At 33.7% G+C, this 20,817-nt stretch overlaps 3 protein-coding genes across 3 annotated transcripts; 2 read left to right on the forward strand and 1 right to left on the reverse strand.

Annotated features, from left to right (window-relative positions):
• Positions 1 to 5,674: 5,674 nt before the first annotated feature.
• Positions 5,675 to 6,016, forward strand: LOTGIDRAFT_166446 (hypothetical protein; the record flags this gene model as incomplete). The annotated part of the gene is made up of 1 exon (XM_009063512.1): positions 5,675 to 6,016. One exon carries the CDS (start codon positions 5,675 to 5,677, stop codon positions 6,014 to 6,016), a length of 342 nt encoding a protein of 113 aa, XP_009061760.1.
• Positions 6,017 to 14,606: 8,590 nt separating this feature from the next.
• LOTGIDRAFT_68601 (hypothetical protein) lies at positions 14,607 to 14,861 on the reverse strand (the record flags this gene model as incomplete). The annotated part of the gene is made up of 1 exon (XM_009063439.1): positions 14,607 to 14,861. A coding segment is annotated over one exon (255 nt), but the record flags the coding sequence as incomplete, so codon positions are not given.
• A 1,200-nt stretch (positions 14,862 to 16,061) lies between these two features.
• LOTGIDRAFT_166448 (hypothetical protein) lies at positions 16,062 to 18,497 on the forward strand (the record flags this gene model as incomplete). The annotated part of the gene is made up of 2 exons (XM_009063513.1): positions 16,062 to 16,103; positions 17,397 to 18,497. The coding sequence occupies 2 exons, from the start codon at positions 16,062 to 16,064 to the stop codon at positions 18,495 to 18,497; spliced, it is 1,143 nt and encodes a 380-aa protein (XP_009061761.1).
• Between the last annotated feature and the right edge of the window lie 2,320 nt (positions 18,498 to 20,817).

Here is a 20,817-nt window from a genome sequence, read left to right on the forward strand (position 1 = left end):
TCTCAAAATAAAACTTGTTTGTGTATTGGAGCTATACATTATGGTTCATTTAAGAGTGAAGAAATACAATGTTTCACATTCCATTTAAAACCAATTAGTCTAGATCTGAAATATGTTTCCGGCTCTTAAATTTCAGTTCATTACACATATTATATGTGGCTTCGATACAAGAATAATATAACTCTTCTATTCACTGGCGTTTTTCAAGCGAAATGGTTAGAATGATGCAGACATTTTTTATAAAGATAATTGATATTTTGTATGTCAATAAAATGAAGTACGTGAAAACCACAAGAAAATTGGAGTCAATCAATATTTTGTAAAACATTCTAGGCGTGCATTAAACAGGATTTAACACTGTCAATATTATCATTTCACAAAATCCAAGAATTGTAGAAATAGTGTAACATCCGGATAATTACAGGGATCAATTAATAAGTAATTAAGATAAATCAAGATAACGACATTCAAAACTAATATTATGAACGCCATCATTAAATTCATCGCTTTATTTATTGGTATATTCACAAAGCCAACTAAATTTTGGTCATTGCCTTGGACATAATAATTAAGATTTGTGAGAAAGATTTGTTTTTCATCAAGAATTGGATGATATTGTCATTTGTGGGTGTTATTCCATTATGTCTCAGATTTAAAAGATGTTATTCAGCTGGAAATTTTGTGCGGAGGTCAGATATGGTACTCTCGTTAAATATGAAAAATATGCCATTGTTTATAGGTTAACGGGCGGAATTAACTTGTGATGGTGGTTTAAGAAGGAACTTGTGTGTGATATGTGGATGCGCAAATGACATTTGGTATCTATATTCACCATTAACACAATTGTCACACGGTGTTAGACGCTCTTTCAATTTTTCAAGGACTTCATATGTCCAATTTTTAAACAGGAAAATAACATCCGTAGCAAACTTTGCAACTGCGACGTCAACAACACTAAAATATGGTAAAGAAGAATCAACTTATTCCAAATGTCAAATAAAATCTCCTCCATCAAAATATTTCAAATGAAGCAAAAATAAATAATATTCAAGTTTATTTCACGAACAATGGAGTTGGCGTATACTTGGAATGGGGTTTTAGTGGCTCGACTGGAAAAAAATTCTATGACATCAAGTATTGGTGGCTCTTGTGAATGATGACCCTAGTCCGAAACATTTGCCTCTATTCCAGCTTCTAATGGATATTTTGACAGTTGTCAGCTAGAGTAGAGTTAGAAAAAAGACCCTGTTAAATGGGATTTTCCACACCTACGAAGATTCGTTTTAAAAACATGAAATAAAATTACCTATAGGACTACAATGAAAATGTAAATTAGTGTTGGGAACCACCATAACCATCGTTTTGTTGGTATCAAATGACTTACTTTTGAACTTTTGGCTGCGGACGCAGTTTTAAATGGCTGATGTGAGATCAGTTTCGTGAAGAAAAAAAACTTTGATGGAAACGGAAACGTGACATAATGGTTTATGGAGAAAATGATTGTAGGGTAGCATTGTGGAACCATTTTGAAGTCGCATACCAAAACTAGGTCAAACTACTTAATTAATCATGAGTTCGTTCCGTTTTTAATTAACCCTTTTAAAACAAATTCAGTTTGATCAAAAAGATACAAGTATTTTCAGGTATAATTTATGACGTTTTGATAATGAAAACCTTTTTACAAAAAAGCAGAATACACCTTAAGCGTTTATTTTAATTCATTCTAATACAACGACAATTTGTGCTTCTATAGAATCAATTAACTTCTGATATATTTCGTATATTTAATACTTCTCGACAACTATGGTATCCGGGTCTGAATCTTGGGCCATTGAAGTACATGGAAGTGTGAATTAAAGTACATCTGCACGCAATAGTTAAAAAATATAACATACACATGTAATTGAAATCTTCTCAAGAACAAGGATTAATTCTTTCTTGGTAAACATCATCGATTGCTGATGTCATTTTCTGATCTCGTCTCCATGAAAATATTATATCATTTTCTATTTGATAAATACTGTAAGCTATAATCTAATTTACTCACTTGACGAGAAGCAGTTCGTTAACCCTGAATATAGCTACGAGTGTGTTAGCAGCCTTTATTCGTATCCACAACATTATAAATGAAGTAAGTCCTTGTCATGTAATAAAAGACTCACACTCAAGAATAGAGTACTAATTAGTGTTGACAGTTAATCTATAATGTCAAAAAGAATGAAATCGAATGATAATACCATGTGAGCAAATTTATTTACTGGGTATAATGCCATGGATTAAAAATGCATTCAGAATTAAATACAAGTGAACAAAATAAGACTCTGAGGTGAAAATGACATGCACAGTGTATTGACCTGAGCTACCATCATTCTTATCGCATTTTAAATGTTTAAACACTTGTTTAACCTCATCTACAGAGATAGTGTGATTACTGTGATATAATGTCACCCTGACATACATGCTGAATTCTATGCTCAGTATTTGATTTTAGCTTTTTCCATGTCATCATGGTTGAACGAGACTTATTTACTAGAAAACATATTGCCAATAAAATGAAATATTAACTTCAAAACAGGACTGATAGTCTTAGACTGTCCTTGGGTTGAAAGAAAATGCCAACCAATGAAATGGGTGAAAATAAATTCAATTTTGGGCTTAGTGTCATCAGAAGTAATCAGAATATATAAGATGATATGAAATAATGTGGCATAACGCATCGATCGGAGATGTCTTTTCAAACATATTTAGAGCAAACACTCTCGGGGCGGTGGGTTCGTTTTGCCGCATTGCCCAACATGCCGCATCGTGCCCAACTGCCCGATCTCGGGGCCATCTCGGGTAAAATGGTATATAACAAGATACCTACCAAAATAATAATCACTTAAAGAATATAGCATGAATGTGCTTGTATGTATATAATAATCGATATCGCTTATCGTTTTGCCACCCCTAATCATTGAACATTGAAATGAATGACGAAGCGATAAAATATGAATATTATTTACCTCGAACAAGTAAATTTTTGATAAATCCCTTCATCTTGAAAAAGTTTCTATGTGTGTATGTTATGGCACGTGAGTTGATCTCATGTGAACTGTAATATTGCTCGTATATTGAGTAGATGTTACTGTTTATGTGATCTGTATTCTAAGTAGGTTAATGGTCCTCAAACAGTCCAATGCGTTCTTAGACTGCTCTCGGCCATTAACCTACACCTAATGGTGAGTAAAGATTATTTCGATATTGTTCGATATAATCCTGAGTGGCATCATGTCACTTTAACCTGTCATGCTTTTTTATCTGAGGTAATGTTTCATAATATTCAACTGGAACATTAAGAATCATACTAATGGGGAATGATCTGATTATCCTCATCATGTATTGATTTATGACATTATCAAATAAGTTTTTAGAAACAAAGAAATGGTCAATGATCGACCTATTCGAGGACATCTTGCTCTTTCAAATGTGTATAACATTTCACTCGTACCATGCGACTGTGCACACTGAAGGGTATTTTAAGACATAAGCTGTTTCAAACTATCATTAATGCACATATAATAATATTGAATTACTCCACAATATGGCACATCCACCAAAAGTGTGCACTATCCATCCCAGAAGACCCATGTACCGAGATATCAGATATTTGTCTTTGGAATATTGATAACTGTTCTGTTACAATGTTCTTGAATGAAGACAATATCACACACTATACATTACGTCGCAAGTATTTTCACCGTCGATTTTGGTCATTCCCATCATTGCACAAAATGAAAGAATTAATGAATTCGCGATCCCACACTGAGCTTAGGTAGATATATTTTTGATGCATTCAAGCTTAGAGGTTCAGCGTTGGAATGATCAGTTTTTTTTGCCATTTTGCAAGGAAATTAATATTGGCATCGAAACAACTCCATATGGGTCTTATTTTTATCCTTAGTGCGATTATTAGTCTGTGGCTACAGTATACGTTTGACAGGTAACACAAACACTGGTTAATTTACACATTCAGCATATTATGTTTATATTAATTGACTTTTAAACATATTTTTTTGTAAAGAAAATAATCAATAATATTTGGAAAAAGCTTTGGTAGATTATAACAAAAACTACTGTACCAAATTATCTTCAGTTCTCGTAAACTTCTCAAAAAGGTTTTAATAATTTCAAAATTGTTTTGAAATAAATCGATTCAATTGTAATGTATGCAAATTCGTACTTTTTTGTTAACAGTACATGAATGTCACCACTATCTCACTTGAAAGGGAAGTAGGCATCAGTTTCAACATAACCAGAATAGTGGTTTAATTCTTGACCATTACATGCAGATTTAGCTGCTATATATTTCAAATTGTACCCTTTAAAGCATATAAGATTTAACAATATGGATTATGTGTGACATTTAGAGAGGAAAGAGTGTGACAATAGAAGCATTATAATCGAGAAAAAAATAATAAAAAACAGTTCCACCTCATGAAAAAAGGCTCCATCTGGGACTCCATTGTTCGTGAAAAAAAAAATTAACATAATGCTTTTCAGCATTTGAATATTTAGACGGAAAAGATTTAATTCAATTTGACATTTGGAACATGTAGATTAATTACTTTCTTCAAATACCTCGAGGGTAGGACTATAATTCATTTTTCTAAACAAGAATTTAGTGTAATGCATAGCAAATATTGCAGTTGACGTCGCAGTTAAAACAATTGCAAGGGACTTATTATCCTGCAAAAGATTTTGCCTATGAAGTTAGTCAGGACAGCTGCAGAAGCCTTTTTGTCAGTGTTCCTAATTCCTGTTGATTGCCATCCGATTGGCTTCATACTGTTTTTCTATGTCATCGCCTCCAAGCAATATCATAGACTGAAATGAATAGGATTGAAGATGACTATGCTAATTCTTAAACTGGCTGCTAAACGGCTCACAAGTTTATTGAGGATCAAACTTGATACCCATAAGCTGCTCCATAGATCATACACTATTTATAGATTACTTACCACATCAGTCAGCAGACACGTTGCACACCAGAGCGCAAGATTCTCCTCATACTGGACAACCATGAATCTTACATATCACTTCAATCTGTTGACAAAGCCAAAGAAAATGGTATAATCTTACTGCCACCACACAGCTCTCATCACTTTTAACCATTGGACCCGTCTGTGTACGGCCCTTCTAAGAGAGCATACAACCATGATGGATGACTGGATGCGGTATAATCCAGGTAATACAGTGACAATTTATAAAATTCTTACTCTTGTGAATCAGGCGCACACTGCGGCACCAAGAAAACCGTCCATCCATATCAGATAATGCTGACAATCCGACATTTTCAACTGCTGCACAGGTCAATGATGATCTACTTTCAGGCCAAATTCAAGACACTGTCTTCACCTCTCTATCTCTGTGAGATCTCTGAATCCGATTACGTTTCACCATCCACCATACTCCCACTACCTAAAGCTGATCAACGTAAGAAGAAAACTATACACGAAAGAAAGGAACCTCTAAGATTCTTACAGATACACCAGAGCGGAATGAAATTGCTGCAGCTTTGGAGAATCGTAAGAGACCTGAGAAGTCTGTGCCAATAAAGGCGTTGTTCAAAGTATAAAAGAAACCCCAGTTGTCAATTTCAAAAAGTACCACATCATCAGAAGATAACAGCGACATGGACCTTACTGACGAGTCAGAATTCGAGGAGGATTCAGAAATGATAGACTTTGTAGCAGTCAAAGAAACTGGAAAAGCTTACTATCATACACTATATTATATAACACGTGTTGAGTTAATACATAGTGATGAATATGAAGGCGTTTCCCTGAAGAAGGTGTCGAGCAGGATAGAATCAGACATACCTACTTCGTTTGTACTCAACGCTGATGATGAAGCAATAATTCCACGTGAAGATGTAGTTCATAAGCTGCCTACTCCAAAAGTTGTTGGAGGCATTGCGCGTAAAGCAGCACAATTTGTCTTCCCAAGTAATCGTACCAGATGGGACCTAAAATAAGCATTCTGTTAGAGACATTTTAGATCTTGCTTGAAAGATTAGCATTTATTTGTTATAGGCCGTCTCCTCTATCGTAAAGTATTATTTTTGGAGTACTATTCCACTTTTTGTGACAATATGAAGGCTACGATTTATATTATAGTGCAGTGCAGCAAAATGATTATTTGGCATTAAAAGTATAAAAGTAATCAACGCTAACCCGCAGGTCATTCAGAGATTTCAAACCTGTATATGTCAGTGATGTAAGCCAGTCGGGCAAGCGCATGAAAAACTCTTATCATACTGACTTTTCGCGTATTAGATCCCTCGACGGTTGAATATCAACAAGAGGCTTACGCCGTTTTAGTGCCTAATGTTCCCCACTTGCACCTTGCACGCATTGATCGTCTTAACTAGCCTAGTATTGCGCAGAGTTGTAAAACTACATAAATCATTTCTATTTATTATTTTCTGGCAAAAAAAATTTCACTTCAATTCTAACAGTGTCTCGTCGCATTCCTCCTGGCATTGTGTTTAATAAGTAATATCCATTCTTCCAGTCCAGTTTTCACCTAGCTATGACTGTAAGCTTGTGGTGGGTTTATTTAATACAACTTCCTGATTTTGAAACGTCAGACCCAATAAAGATTGAACTCGATATTTTATTCATGCAGTGTTATTTATTAGAATCGCATTCATCCATTACCAACAAGATGCACATAGCTAAGTAAGTACATAATATTATTGTGTCTATAAGGCAGTGTGGCTGCAGACATTTGGAATGGGACTGCCAATTATTTTTCAAATTCATTCTTAAATATTTTTTTTGTAAATAGAGGGCTCCATTGTATATAATTTGAAAGACTATTCTTAAAATTATTTCGTTTTTACAATGAAAAAGTACATATTTCAACTAAAAATGTCATTGTTTTCTAAATAATAACTATTTCAAGAAAACGATCTGGGATTGGCAGTTCAATTATCAACTATACTTCAATATTTAAAGTGACTGTAGTATAAGGTATTGACTTTGTTATGTGTGGTACTTGTTGGACACATGTTTACTACCTTGTTTCTTATTGGATGATTGGAAACGTTTTCCATTAGTTATTTAACACACCGTACGTTATAAGCTTCTACAGGTTTTATATTCCAACAGTACTTTACAAATTGATAGAACGAGTTTTGTTTAACATGGAGGATCCTTATGATTATTATTATGTAAGTAAATCATTCCATTTGATATTTGATATCTCGATATTTCTAATCTACGGTAGCGGCTTCTACTGGTAGCGGAAGTTAGCTTGTCATCTACCTCCAGTGGCAAAGTCAGGAGGGGCGAAATATCTGAGGTTGCCCGAATTTCTAACCTAGTTATGAGATTTTTTCCCGATAAACATTTTTCGGGGCTGCGGAAGGGGTGGGGGTGGTAGGGGCTGCCCAAACACCAAACCTTTGTAATCGTTTCGTTCCCAATCATTTGGACTCTCCTTATCTTACTTCGCATTTTCAGTGTAGATGATACCCATTATATCGCTTTGAGAGAAAATACAAATGGAAAGGGTTAATTTTACGCCACACCGTGGGTAGGATACTGAAACGTCCTACTTTTCTGCACCATGTGGGTAGGTATGTTACTGAAGATAAAAGTATAGGTTATTGAAGATAGAAGTATACAATTTGAAAAACAATGAATTGCCAAGCTCGACAACATAATGACCAGCTGAATTTTATATAACATAACATTAAAGAGGATTAGCTTGGACCCTCCGTAGAAAAGATCAGAAATATTGTAGATAATATATCCTTTTTGGACGGCATAAATTAAAAAATAAAATATATGGCCTAAAAAAGACAATATCATGCTCCTTAGGAGCAAAAACATAACAAATTCCCCGGACTATACAAGGTAGTGAAAGAGATTTCGTAGAGATAAATATACATTTGCATGAAAAGAAAGCATGGATTATATATTTTGCTTGGGGCTGACTGTACCATTTAGGCCATGCTACTGAAACGTGCTCTTCATATTTATTCTTGCAAGGATTTCAGTGCTCTCCTATGTTCTTCAAGAACATGACTGAACCGCCATCTTGTACTTTGTAAAATGGGTACTTTATCAGCAGGCTTTCACTTTTCTATATTGAAACAATTTCAAAATAATTTTCAATGGTCACTCAAATGCATTCCGAAGATTGATTGATATCGATGTCTGAAATTTACGACTGGAACAATTTGAATTGCTACGGAATTTTTATAAAAATCAATGCAAATATTTGATTAGTCAAAACTGACATTTGGTGTTACAAATTGCTAATCAAATTTTTCAATAACAATTAAAGATTGTTCGACGATAAGGTAAGTTTGTGATAAATCTATTGAATGAGATTGAAACGTTTTACTTTATAAAAAAGTAATACTCGCTGGTTTGATCGCTTGCGGTACCAATACACATTAATTTATTTGTCTATTTCGTTACCTTACCTTAGATACAAAGTAATATTGTGGTTTAATCACTTACAGTCGATCATATATTAAAGTCTGTCTTTGATAAATGGTTAGTTCCAGTAGATCAAGTATGAACTTTTGTTTTAAGATACCCCGTTACATAAGATACTCTGGCTGGCTCGATTTCAGTCTTTGTCAACGGAAATGATGTCTTTAAGGAGGCATGAAACAGGAAGAAAAAAGGTCATAGATGTAAGAGAGTAGTTTAGTGCCACAATTGGCAATCTTTTTCTAGTGGGTGGGTGAGCTTTTGTCTGTTTTGGCAAGTAAATATCATGAAATAATCGACCGTAGCTTCTCTAGGCGATAATTCCCTTACGAAAGGAAACATGAGATAATTTGTATAATTCCAAAATATATCCGGTTAAACTCATTATGGAACGATTATAGAGAAATTTACACTATTATAAAGAGACCTTTCCACTTTCATGTAAGGAACTGGATTTTCAGCGACCGCTAGCAATTAATTGATCTGGCATAATCTGATTGAATCAGACGATCTGAGCGCATCGCTTAGCCACTCAAAGTATAAAATATCGGCCTGCTTATGCAGATAATCATGATTAATTTGTTGTCTAATAAGAATTTGTTATATTATAGAAAAATAACACTGTAGGCTAATAAATTAATTAAAATGTTGCGTTTGCTTCGCATGAAAAGTCTGAACATGTAGTAAAGTAACGGTTTAAAGGATAGGCGTTTTCGTGGCCTCAATTCATTTCCCATCCCATACGAAATGTCTGAAAAATCAGATTTGTTTGTAAGTAAGAACGATCTAATGTGAAAAAAGTGAAGCCTTAACTTATTCAGAGCTTTGTTTAGTTTAAGAACATGACGTAAATCAAACAAAGGTTAATTGCTGTGTAATAATCTGTTACAAAAACGATTAGAATCAAACAAAGAATCTAAAGTTCACGATGTTAACTTATATAATTACTCTGTGGAAAGATCATTAACAACTTTTTATGTCACGACCGAGCAATAACGAGCATGTTTAACCGGAATAAAAAAAATCTAATTGATTTTAGACCTGTTTATTACAATGTAATTTCATCTAACAACATTTTTTTCACATTATGCTCGTGGGTTAATATTTAGCTAAAACTCAACAGATAAAACTGTATTTTAAATGTGCATAATTAACTGAGATATCGTAGGGAATTTAAGGATCAGTTTAAGTTACATGTAATTGACATTTGGACTTTTATTAAAGGGTGTATCTAGAAAATTTTAGTGTTTGTAGGTTGGTTCGAAGATTATACTAATCCGTATTGAATTTGGTGAGGTTTACGAAAATTGTATTTATATGTGTATAGCCGCCGAGCTGAAATTGTTAGGATTGTGTTTATCTACACAGACAAAATTTTTTCCAGAATACTTCCAATTGTGTGTATGTTTCTATTAAAGTAAAGTCAATACCTGTCAATTCTGGCGATGATTCAAAATTCAAATGCTAGGGACTTTGCATCAAAGAAAAGAAAGTATTGGATACTATCGTGTGCTGACACTACCGAATTTTATTTAGATTACGGGGAAACGGTCATGTGGGCGTATACTTCAAATTCTTCTGATGGTTACCATGGTAGCATTGACTGGCGAACTGTCAAACTAAAAGTATTCATTTTGTATAATTTCGACTTCTAATGATTTATCGATCTTAATATAACTGTATCTAAAGTTTAACGTATTTTTTTGCTTCTGATTACAACAATGAAGAAAAATGTGCGATATTTAGTATAAAAATCAGCACAAATCAGCACAGGGAATCGTTGTGACTATGTGCTTTGGATATTCCAATTGTTTGAGAGGCAATTAGCAAATCAAATCCGAGGTACATAACACGTGGTCGTTTATTTTCATGCTGAAGTCTTTAAAGCAGTCAAATCAGTGGAGATGTGTCCATTAACTCAAAACAAGACACAACTTAAAACGGGCTCACGCTAAGCTGTAATGCTTGTTTCAGAATTCATTAACAGATCAAATCAATAAGAATCCTTTCAATTATTATCTAAACACGTACATTGACAGAGCACAAATACTGGGATACTAAACAAAGCACGAACCAGCAATATTACCAATGCATGCATCTAAAGAAATTGTAAGGTATGTAAGTGATGTTTCTAGACTGGATTCAGATTAAACTGTGCTTTACGCTTGTAATAAGAAAAGGGAAATTAGCTGTGCAGATCGCGTTATTGATAAGATTTTCAGATCAATTAAATGGTAAATAATTGTATGTGGTAATATTATCTTCTAATGCAACATTTATGAGAACTAATTCAGATTCAGATGATCAGACTCAGAGCAACATTATCTTTCCGTAAACACTTACTTTTGTATATGGATAGTCCGAATTATCTGCCTTAATTCCATCCTATGATGGATATTTTGACAGTTGTCAGCTGGAGTAAAGTCAGCAGAAGTCAGGGTTTTTCCACACCTCCAAAGATGCGTTTTCTCTAACATATTATTGAATTACCTTAAATATGATTGTAAATTAACGGGGCTTATTATTTCTGTCTCTACACCAGCTGACATCTGTCCAAAAAGCTATCAGAGGCTGGAATAGAGACAGATGTTTCGGTCCAGTATATGGACAGATAATGTTGCTATGAGTTTGACCATATATCATAATGACGTAATCTGAATATAAATTAAAACCTAAAATATACTTTTGTAAATGAAGATTGAAATAGTTTGAACATCTACAGTAGGCTATTTCGTACCATCTAAGAACTTTGATATTCTGTTCATCTTGTGGTCATACTCATCTAGTTGGCTGAATGTCACGTTGTTGTAATGTTCCACATTCTGACCAATCACCAAGAGAGCTTGTTATTTTTATTGTATGACAAAACCTTTGGGGTTAAATTCAAGTACAAGCGTGATATGAATATGAGAAAACCAAAGATTTTTCCTTTTCCAATTAACATACAAGATAAAATATTTTCTGTCCTTGGAAAGACTTGAATCTGATTCAAGCTCGTAGATTGTTATATTTAATAGTTCAATAAATCTATTTCGTTAATTTGTTAATTATCTGTAAATGACTACAGACGTGTCTAGTCTTAACTTTGCACCCGAGCATATTTCTTTTATCTTAAATCATTCATATTTGTTTTGAAATTTTAATTACGTGTCCTTCAGCCCCATTATGCTAAACAATGGTACACTATTTAGAAACATGTCTTAAAATAACCAGCAATATTATGAAAAACCTAAAAAAACTAATGAAATTCTATTCATTACCAGGTTACCGAGCGAGCTTGATGCCAACACGTTATCCTCCTATTATTTAAACGGAAATTATTTTACACATCAAATTGTTGATGTTTTTGAAGTGTTCTCATCTTATACTTTAAACGTGCTTTTTTCTCACTGGTGCTCGTATATTTCTTTTTAACGAGTGATCTAATAATTTAAACATACCTCATATTATTCCCTAAAATCGATGGAAAGCTTCATTAAAGTAAATGATCAAATCTATAAGTTTTTTCATTGATCTTGTTGAATATTAAAACAAGAATTCGGATCATCAAGATGGACGTGACGTTTCCAAAGAAAGATGTCGTGACAGAGAATCTGTTGATTTTTTCATTCCTTAAAATATAATTCTTGATATATAAATTAAGACCAAAAACAATGTTGACTAATAAAAAATTTCAAATATAGAGGGATCGTAAATCTGCTAATAAAAATGACTTGCAGAATCTGTGAGCTCAGGTTGACTACATCAAGTATTTTATCAGATTCTCCTAGAAGTCTATAACAAATGGATTTGGCTAGTCACAATACCGATCACTATAAGCCTTTATAGCTTATTTTAACATGCTCAGAATTCTCTTAAAATGTGAAAAACTTATGTATTAAAACGGTGACACAAATTTTTATAAGGTGATAAGTGATTTAACTCAGCAACTAAAAATCGCCTTTTCAACGTAAGCAGTAATGATACAGCAGTGATCAAGGAACCAATTTATCATTTATTCCAAAATACAAAAATCATAATATGTATTAGTTCAGTAAAGAAATGATAGTAAACTAGAACTGTGAACAGCTCCAAGCATGGCGCGAAACCTTAGGTTTTTGGACTCTTTAGGGCTTCTATCAGTTAAACTGACAAAGATTACGACCAGTTCAATTCATAAGCAAGCCTGTCACAATACAAGAAGTAGTTTTGTCGTATTTGTCAAACTGTTCGTGTACAATTTGCTATTAAAAATTGATTTTGAACATGGGCGCAGATCTCGGGGGGACAGGGGGGCATCCAGCGCCACTGGTCCCCCCCCCCCCACATTGAAAAAGCGATCTGCGCCCCTGATTTTGAAATGTGTTAATATTATATAAACTGCCTAATAGCACGATAATACAAGTTTTCGACATATTTATTTTAGATTATGTGCCTGGGGTAATGAAAGTAGTTACCCAGCCAATTATTGGCAATTTAAGTTAATAACACTGTCTGCTCAATTTGTAGTATATGTTTCAAGAAGGGGATCTAATTAGGATGGCTTACAAATTACAACAATAAATGGATTTTTTTAAGCAAATTCACAGCTCTAGATGCATGGATGTTTAAATATTATAGAAATTTTGCGAAAAAAAAGTCGAGTGAAAAAAAATATATAATCATAATAATTTGCCTTCTAACGGTAATTTAACAAGGGGGTGGGGACTGATATTATTATTTGGCGGCAGATTAAAAATATATAGGCATGATCATATAATTCTTTTGTCAATATATGAAGTAAATGGAATTAGTAGTAGCAGTTTACCTAGGCCAAATTATTTTTTTTAAAATCTGAACATCCCCTCTCCAGAATCAAATCTTCAACTTAATATTTCAAATACCTCTGTCCTTGAGTAAGTTCTTGTAAAGCTGTTTGTCTAGGTGGAGTTTTTGGTTGTAGTCTTGAAGGGCCTTGTTGTGGTGGTGTCTGGAGAATAGATGGACTCAATGGAGAAGCAGGAGGTGTAGGATTTCTTGGAGAATCTAGACTGAATGAAAGATTGGCAGATAAGAAACTATCATCTTCTGTGGCATCTTCCTCAGGTAGGGCTGCTACACTTGATGACTGAAAACCAACAAGATAATAAAAAAAAAAGTGGTCGAGTGTATTATAGAAAGTGGTCCGAGTTGGTTTGTGTCCGAGTTTGTCATGAAAAGTCAGTCCGAGTGTGTTATAGAACATGGTCCGAGTTGGTTTGTGTCCGAGTTTGTCTTGAAAAGTGGCCCGAGTGTGTTACGGTCAACGTTGGTTTGTATCCGAGTTTGTCATGAAAAAAGGTCCGAGTTTGTTATACAAAGTGGTCCGGGTTTGTTTTGATCCGAGTTGTCTTGTATTCTTAACATCCGGTAGATATTTTTACATCTACTTTCGCTTTATAATCATTTCACGATGGCCTTGTTAGATGGTGATGAGAACAAAAGGCACTGGCCTAGGTCACAAAGTTAAGATTTATGATGAAACAAAGTGCAAGTTAAAGGTTAAATAAGTTAATTAATAGTCTTTGAATACATGCTGTAGCATTTTTTGTAAAATCTGTAATTTCGTATTATAAGATCATTCTTTAATTTTACTGTAGCCTGTAAACATTTGGTTTTAGCTTTCTTTACTACGAGCCTTTTTGGCCCGAGCATGAAACTCAATTTTGGTTTGAAAACTTCGTGAATTTTCTGGACACACACACAATTCTGTGCAATTCGAACGAGGATTAAATAAATGGACATTGCACGCTAGTCGATAAGCCTAGTTCATAAAATCGGTGAGCATGAAAGGTTAAAGGTCACGAACGAATGAGAAAATGTAAACAAAGCAGACGACACGAAAATCATTGGTCAAATCTGAGAAAATTGTTCGTTATTTTATTAAGAAAAATATTTAAGATGAAAACTAAAAGGATAATAAAGAGTTCATGTAACTTTTAAACAATACAAACCATTTGTATCTGAAGCAGTGATGAAAGTTTCTACACCATCAAGTCCCCGAAAACTGCTGCTGTCCTTGCACATATCTATGATGCCCTGAATAGCCAGACTTGGAGGTTTGGGTGCTGATCCACCCCCTGTTTTGTTGATTTCTTTTTTGGGATCTGTGAACGTTTTTTTAGCAATCTTCTTACAATTGTTCCACTTGTCTTTAACTTCTTTTGTTGTTCTTAAGGCTACCCCCAATGAACTAACTTTGGATGCAATATTATCCCACACTCTCTTCTTTTTTTCATTTGTTACAAAATTTGATTGTTTTGAGCTTAGTAACCCATAATGTTTTTCCACCTCCCTTTGAATTAGAAGTTCCTCCTCCTTACTAAAATTTGTTTTCTTTGTCCTTTTCTTATCCAAAGAGTGACCGGAAGCCATTTTGGAAATTAGCAGACGATATGGAACCATGGAATTATGGGTAATAAAGTGCTTTGGTTATAATTAAATGGTTGGTTATATTTTAACCGAATGGTTATGTAACAAGATTGTTTAATTAAGTTGAACAACACATTTTTAACCTTTGGTAATGTAATGCATTGTTAAATATTTAACAAATGGTTAAATATAACAGCATAGTTAAAGTAACGACAAGTTGAACAACCGGGCCCAGAGGTTTTATTATCAATGTTGAGTAACCCATTTTAAACAGCAGCAGTCAATTATATAAACACCAGAGATTTCATAACAACGTATTGAATTTTCTTTGAATTCTGCAATGTTTAATGATTTTAAAGGTCAAATATCGTTAAATAGGAGAAAAAGTACATTCCAATAATGAAAACCACACTGATATGGAATAAATACATTAGAAATTTAGAATCTAATTCGCTAAAGGTCATTAATTTGAAGAGAAGCTTAATGCATTATTGTCATATACTATTGAAAAGAGAACTACGGGGGCGTTCAAATTGTTAGTTACAAAATGTGACATGTGTGGTCTTATGTTGCTAAAATGTCAAAATGTTATATCTGTGGATTGCTGAGGTCAAGGACATTCTACACTGAAAATTTCAAGATCATTGAGGGTCATGGTTACGAGATATTGGCCTCAAAATTAAAAATAACATAAATCAAACGCAAACGCAAAAAAAAATCAAATTGAAAATTCTGGTGCCATCAAGTTTGAGGTAAAGTAGCAAGGTTTTTAATAGATCCAAATCATACAAATCGGATGGAAGATGACAAACTTAAGACAATTTTGCGAAAAAGTGTCACTCAAGGCCCATGTATCACTTCCGGTTTGGAAGTATATAAGCTATATTTAAAACAAAACTTCATGGAAATGTATTTCGTTCAGTTGGGATAAAGAATTCAAATGGGTCCTAATCGTTTCCAACAGTCTATTAGCACCTTCAACCGAAAATATTTGCTACGTATATTCATTTTTATAAATAAAGGAGATCAGTTACAGGCATTCCATGATGGTTGATGACTTTGTAAAGATTTCGAGATAAAGTTCTAATTAAAGCAACAACATATCTTGGTCTTCATTTACATATTGACAACCAATTAGATCTGGTTAAAGGTTTAGTCTCAGTTTGTGCGTTTTCCAATATAATTATGTTATGGCCCATTATGCTGTACGTTTATGTACGAACGCATGCGATATCTTGTCAGGTGGGCTATTTATGGAGCTAGAGCATGCTTTACCATCATTTAATTGATAAACAAGATATGGTGGTCACTAACAGAGATTGAACTGTTATTCGTTCAGGCTATCAGATTGTACGATTTGCCTCAAAAGATTTAATAGAAAGCTTATTTTTTCAAATTATGAAATAATTTTGAGATTACATGGTGCAGCGAAGTTTCCTTAATGAGAAAACTATTGGAGCCATAATACAAGATTTTATTGTTTCAATTGTTAAAATTTGTATGGTTGAATACTCTGAACTAACCGGGGCTAATATTAATAATAATAATACTTCCATACTTGTCCATAAGATGTGATTCCTGATTTAACTTTCCAGTGTTTCTCTAGTGGATTCAATCTAATCGCGATTTCTATTTCAGCGCTTATCTTTAACTTTACAAATGAAGTCGTGCATCATCTACCTACATAAATCTAAATCGAAACAAATCAATTATATTCCTTAAAAAAGAATTTTGTGTTATCATGTTATTTTCGTGATAATAATAATGATTTAGGCCTGTAAAACACTTAAAAAATAACATAAACCCTATCTATTAATGGTATCTTTTCCTTTGGGCTTTTAACCCATTGTATCTACTCGTTTGGTTCATCTAAATCCAGGTTACAAATGTTTATTAACCATTATTTATTAACACATTTTTCCCCGTTTTGGACCAGAGGTGTATTAACACATTATAATAACACACACGTACATTTCAACAAATGTCATTTATGGAACATTATCCAATAAAAATCGCGTTAACTGGATTTAAAAAAAAAAGAAGTTACTTATTTGGTGGGTTCTATTGTTCACTTGGATGATTTTAAACATTTTTGATGAAAAATAGAACGTTAGCCTAAACAATGTAATTGTGTTTGGTTCAAACCGAGAATGTATTTTACACGAATCACCGTGACAAACATAAGGAGAGTTGTTCGGATTCGATATGTATTCAGTTATATTCATTCTAAGTAAATATAATTTTTTTTTGCATGAACTAAATTTTTGCAATAATTATCAAAAGACAAGGTATAGTTGATATTTGACTTCAATCATTGTGGCAATTTGTAATACGTAAATGTAGAATGTTTATCATCTACAATCAAACGTATACGTATGGTTACAATAGTCGGTCGCGTTTATTCAATCCTAGAATTACACATGCAATTTTCAATAAATGTCACTTCGGTCAGAGGTTACCCATCTTTTACGACCATGAAGTCATAACTTACTTGCCTATTTAATTTCAATTCATTTTGAATTTTAATATTTTCAGATGTATGGTGGTAATACAAGCATAACTTATAATGGTGATGTTCGTATTAATAGCTGGAAAGATCTGTCTAAAGTTTTAGAATATCATGTACCCTTTGCCTTGTATCTGGATAAATACTGTACCCCTGTATGGTGTTTTATTGGAATCATTGGTAATTTGGTTTCCTCCAAAATTTGGATGATGAGGCGAATGAGGAAATGTAACTCATCGGCTCTATATTTGACAGCCTTGGCTATTTCAGATATGGCATTTTTAATTCTTAAAGTGTTCTTCGAGCTCCAATATCCTTGGCGAAAAAGCGTACTGGATCTAAAAGGATGGTGTTCTGTGTGGAATCTATTGTATATGATGGCAGAATACATTTGTGTGTTATTAGTTCTTGGATTTACTGTTGAACGGTTTCTATCAGTCTGTCACCCATTTCAATGTGAACGTTTTTCAAAAACAGCGAGATCACGGAATATTATTATCGCTGTGGTGATCATATCCTGCGCTGTGGCACTGCCCCAAGCTTACTTCTGGGATGTAAGTCGAGTTAGTGGCGAATGTCAGTTACGTGACAATACAGCTTCTTCTGATGGAGCGTCCTTATACACCATCTGGAACTGGGGTACAGAACTCTTAGCGTTTGGTTTAATACCAGTGATAGTGTTATGTTTAAACATCTGTGTTTTAAGACAAATTAAAACTGTCGGGAAACTGTATATACAGGATTCTATTACACGAAACCCACACGCTCGTTGTACAACAACAACAATAACCTTACTCTGGATATCATTTTATCTTATTTTCACAAAGTTACCGGTAACCATCATGTTCACAATTCAGACTAAGATATTATTAGGCGGTGTCATGTCGCTGGATGAGATGTCCCGAGATCCAACGTGGCAGAATTATTTCTCTTATTTTATTGCCAGAAAGGTCATAGAAGAAATTGCCATATCGCACCACGCTTGTAATATATTTATTTATTTTACTACCAGTGGTCCGTTCAGAAAGCATCTGAAACTGTGGATTTTAAATTTGTTTCAATGTTTTAATGAGACAGATGAGGATTCAGTAAGATCCCCAAGACCAGTTCAGTTATTGGATGCTGTTTAACTCAATGAAACTTTCATATATACCAAGTACTGCATATAAAACATTTATGTGAAATATTAATTTGTAAGTCGCCCGACAAAAGTGCATAGACATCAAATAGTTGCATAAACCATGTTTATACGGTGGCAAATTGCATAATAATTGTATTCAAATTTGCTATTTATGTATATGACCAAATTTAATGTGCTCATGAGTAAGAGTGCCCATACAACCAAATTAACTCAAAAAAGAATTTGCATACATATGCCAAAAGCACGCAAATGCGAAGTATAACAGTTTATGAATCTACGCTGAATATTAGCATACCCTACCTGGACCCGTCATAGCTGCTCAACATACACATCGAACTCTACCAATAGGAGCTTGCCTAGATGAACACACTTGAACGATGAATTTAAAAAAGTTCAAGGGACATAGATTGATGAACATAATATTTATTTAATTGCAATAATTAAGGGAGGGAACTGATCACAATAAAAGTTATATTTTCATAAAATAAAATTCAAACCTCCGCATTCATGAGTAAAAATTCAAAATGAAATTGAAAAGTTGCATCAAGTGATCATAACCTTCTGAAACCACACCTGCCATTGCTGCTCAATACTACAAAACGTAGTGTATCGAAAATTATAGCATCATTTGGTACCATCTCTACATATTATTGTGATGACAACATCTGCGATAACAGTAGAACATAAATTTTATAATTTTCGATTAATTCATGATGACGACCGTAAAAGAAAAGTTTTGAGTCGATTTGGTAAATACCCTTGTAGAACTAGCTTAGATGTTAAATGCATCGATCTAGCTAAGAAATCAGCGTAGAAAGAACCAAGTCCTACCGTATCGAACCAATTAAGACTAATATACTCCATAATCTGGCAAATGCAGAATGTTACTGCTCATAAAAGAAAAATTGACGATTGGAAAATCAAAATCATTTTAATCTTCACAACAGGATTACACATATTAACTTTGAAGACAGGCTTATTTTACAATCACTTGGCTGACGTAATACAAAATTGTTGACATGTTATCTCGGAGTATAATAACTAAAGAACACTAAAGCGGAAGAGTGACTGTCAGTAATGTCATTTTTTTTAAAAAATGTTATGCTGATTCCATTGTATCTCTCGTTTTATATTATTAAATTATTGGTATGGTTCAAATAATATTGTGAATTTATAGACTCACAGTATGCCTGGGTTTTCATCGACTATTGTTCTGGCTAACACGGATTTTTTTACTTGCCACAAGAAAATGAACTATCAAACCCTTGTGTTAAAATGAACGAATGACATCACAAAACGCCATATATCCCTGACAGCAGACTATTTCATGGCATTTGCACCCTTTTAAAAGGGCGCATCTGATTTCACTTGAAATTGCATGCATATAGATATAATCATGGTTTATATAAAACTGAAGTCATAGTGTTAGATAATTCCAACGTCACGAGCAATAAAAGGAATAGCTTAGTACAAAAAACATAAATGTCAACACAGACGTGTACCCAACATGTCAAGATTGTATAATTTCCTAGTTTTAATAAGTCTTCTTTTGAAAGATTTTTCATCATATAATGTGAGAACGTGAGATAATGACTTCCGTTTAATGACAAAGGGTGAACACTGGAATAAACTAGACAATAGCGTGTTACGGGGGTTGGCCTGTGAAAGGTCTTTTTTGAAGTGAAAATTAAGCACTCTTAATGCTCCAAATCCATTTCGGGTCATCAGAAATCTTCTGGCAGACTCTGGTAGCCCCCAAACTCTTAAGAGTCTTCGGAGTGACACCTCTCATTTTTGGCGTCTCCGTTAGGCATTTTCTAGATATGTACCTAATCTATTATTCATAACATATAAATAACATCCAATTGTTTGTAAATGAAATGGAATATAAAAGTATGTAACAAAGTCGTTAACAGCAATCTTTTTAGATGCGAACTATTTTATGGACATAAAATATAGCAGTTTGTGAAAAATATAAAAGGTTTTACTGGTATGCTTTAATCCGAGGGTTTACTCTGTAGGGCTCGTAGATAATAAAGGTGGTAGTGATATCTAGTCTGGATAAGTAACCAATTATTTATTGAAGATTAGGTATGTCAATCATTATTTAAATGATACTAAAATGACTAAATTCTAACAAGTACTTGCAAACCAAAGGGACAGGTTCACCATCCGTTTGATCAATCGTAACTAGTTTCGGCAAAGGATTTTTTTAGCTAAGCCTAACAGTAATTGTACATAGCTCAACGTCGAAATTTGGACTTCAAATCCATGTGTGTACATAATTAACCGCGTTTGAAAGTTAAAAT

The sequence above is a fragment of the Lottia gigantea genome, assembly GCF_000327385.1.
Source record: "Lottia gigantea unplaced genomic scaffold LOTGIsca_58, whole genome shotgun sequence".
In the NCBI taxonomy this organism is placed as follows: domain Eukaryota; kingdom Metazoa; phylum Mollusca; class Gastropoda; family Lottiidae; genus Lottia; species Lottia gigantea.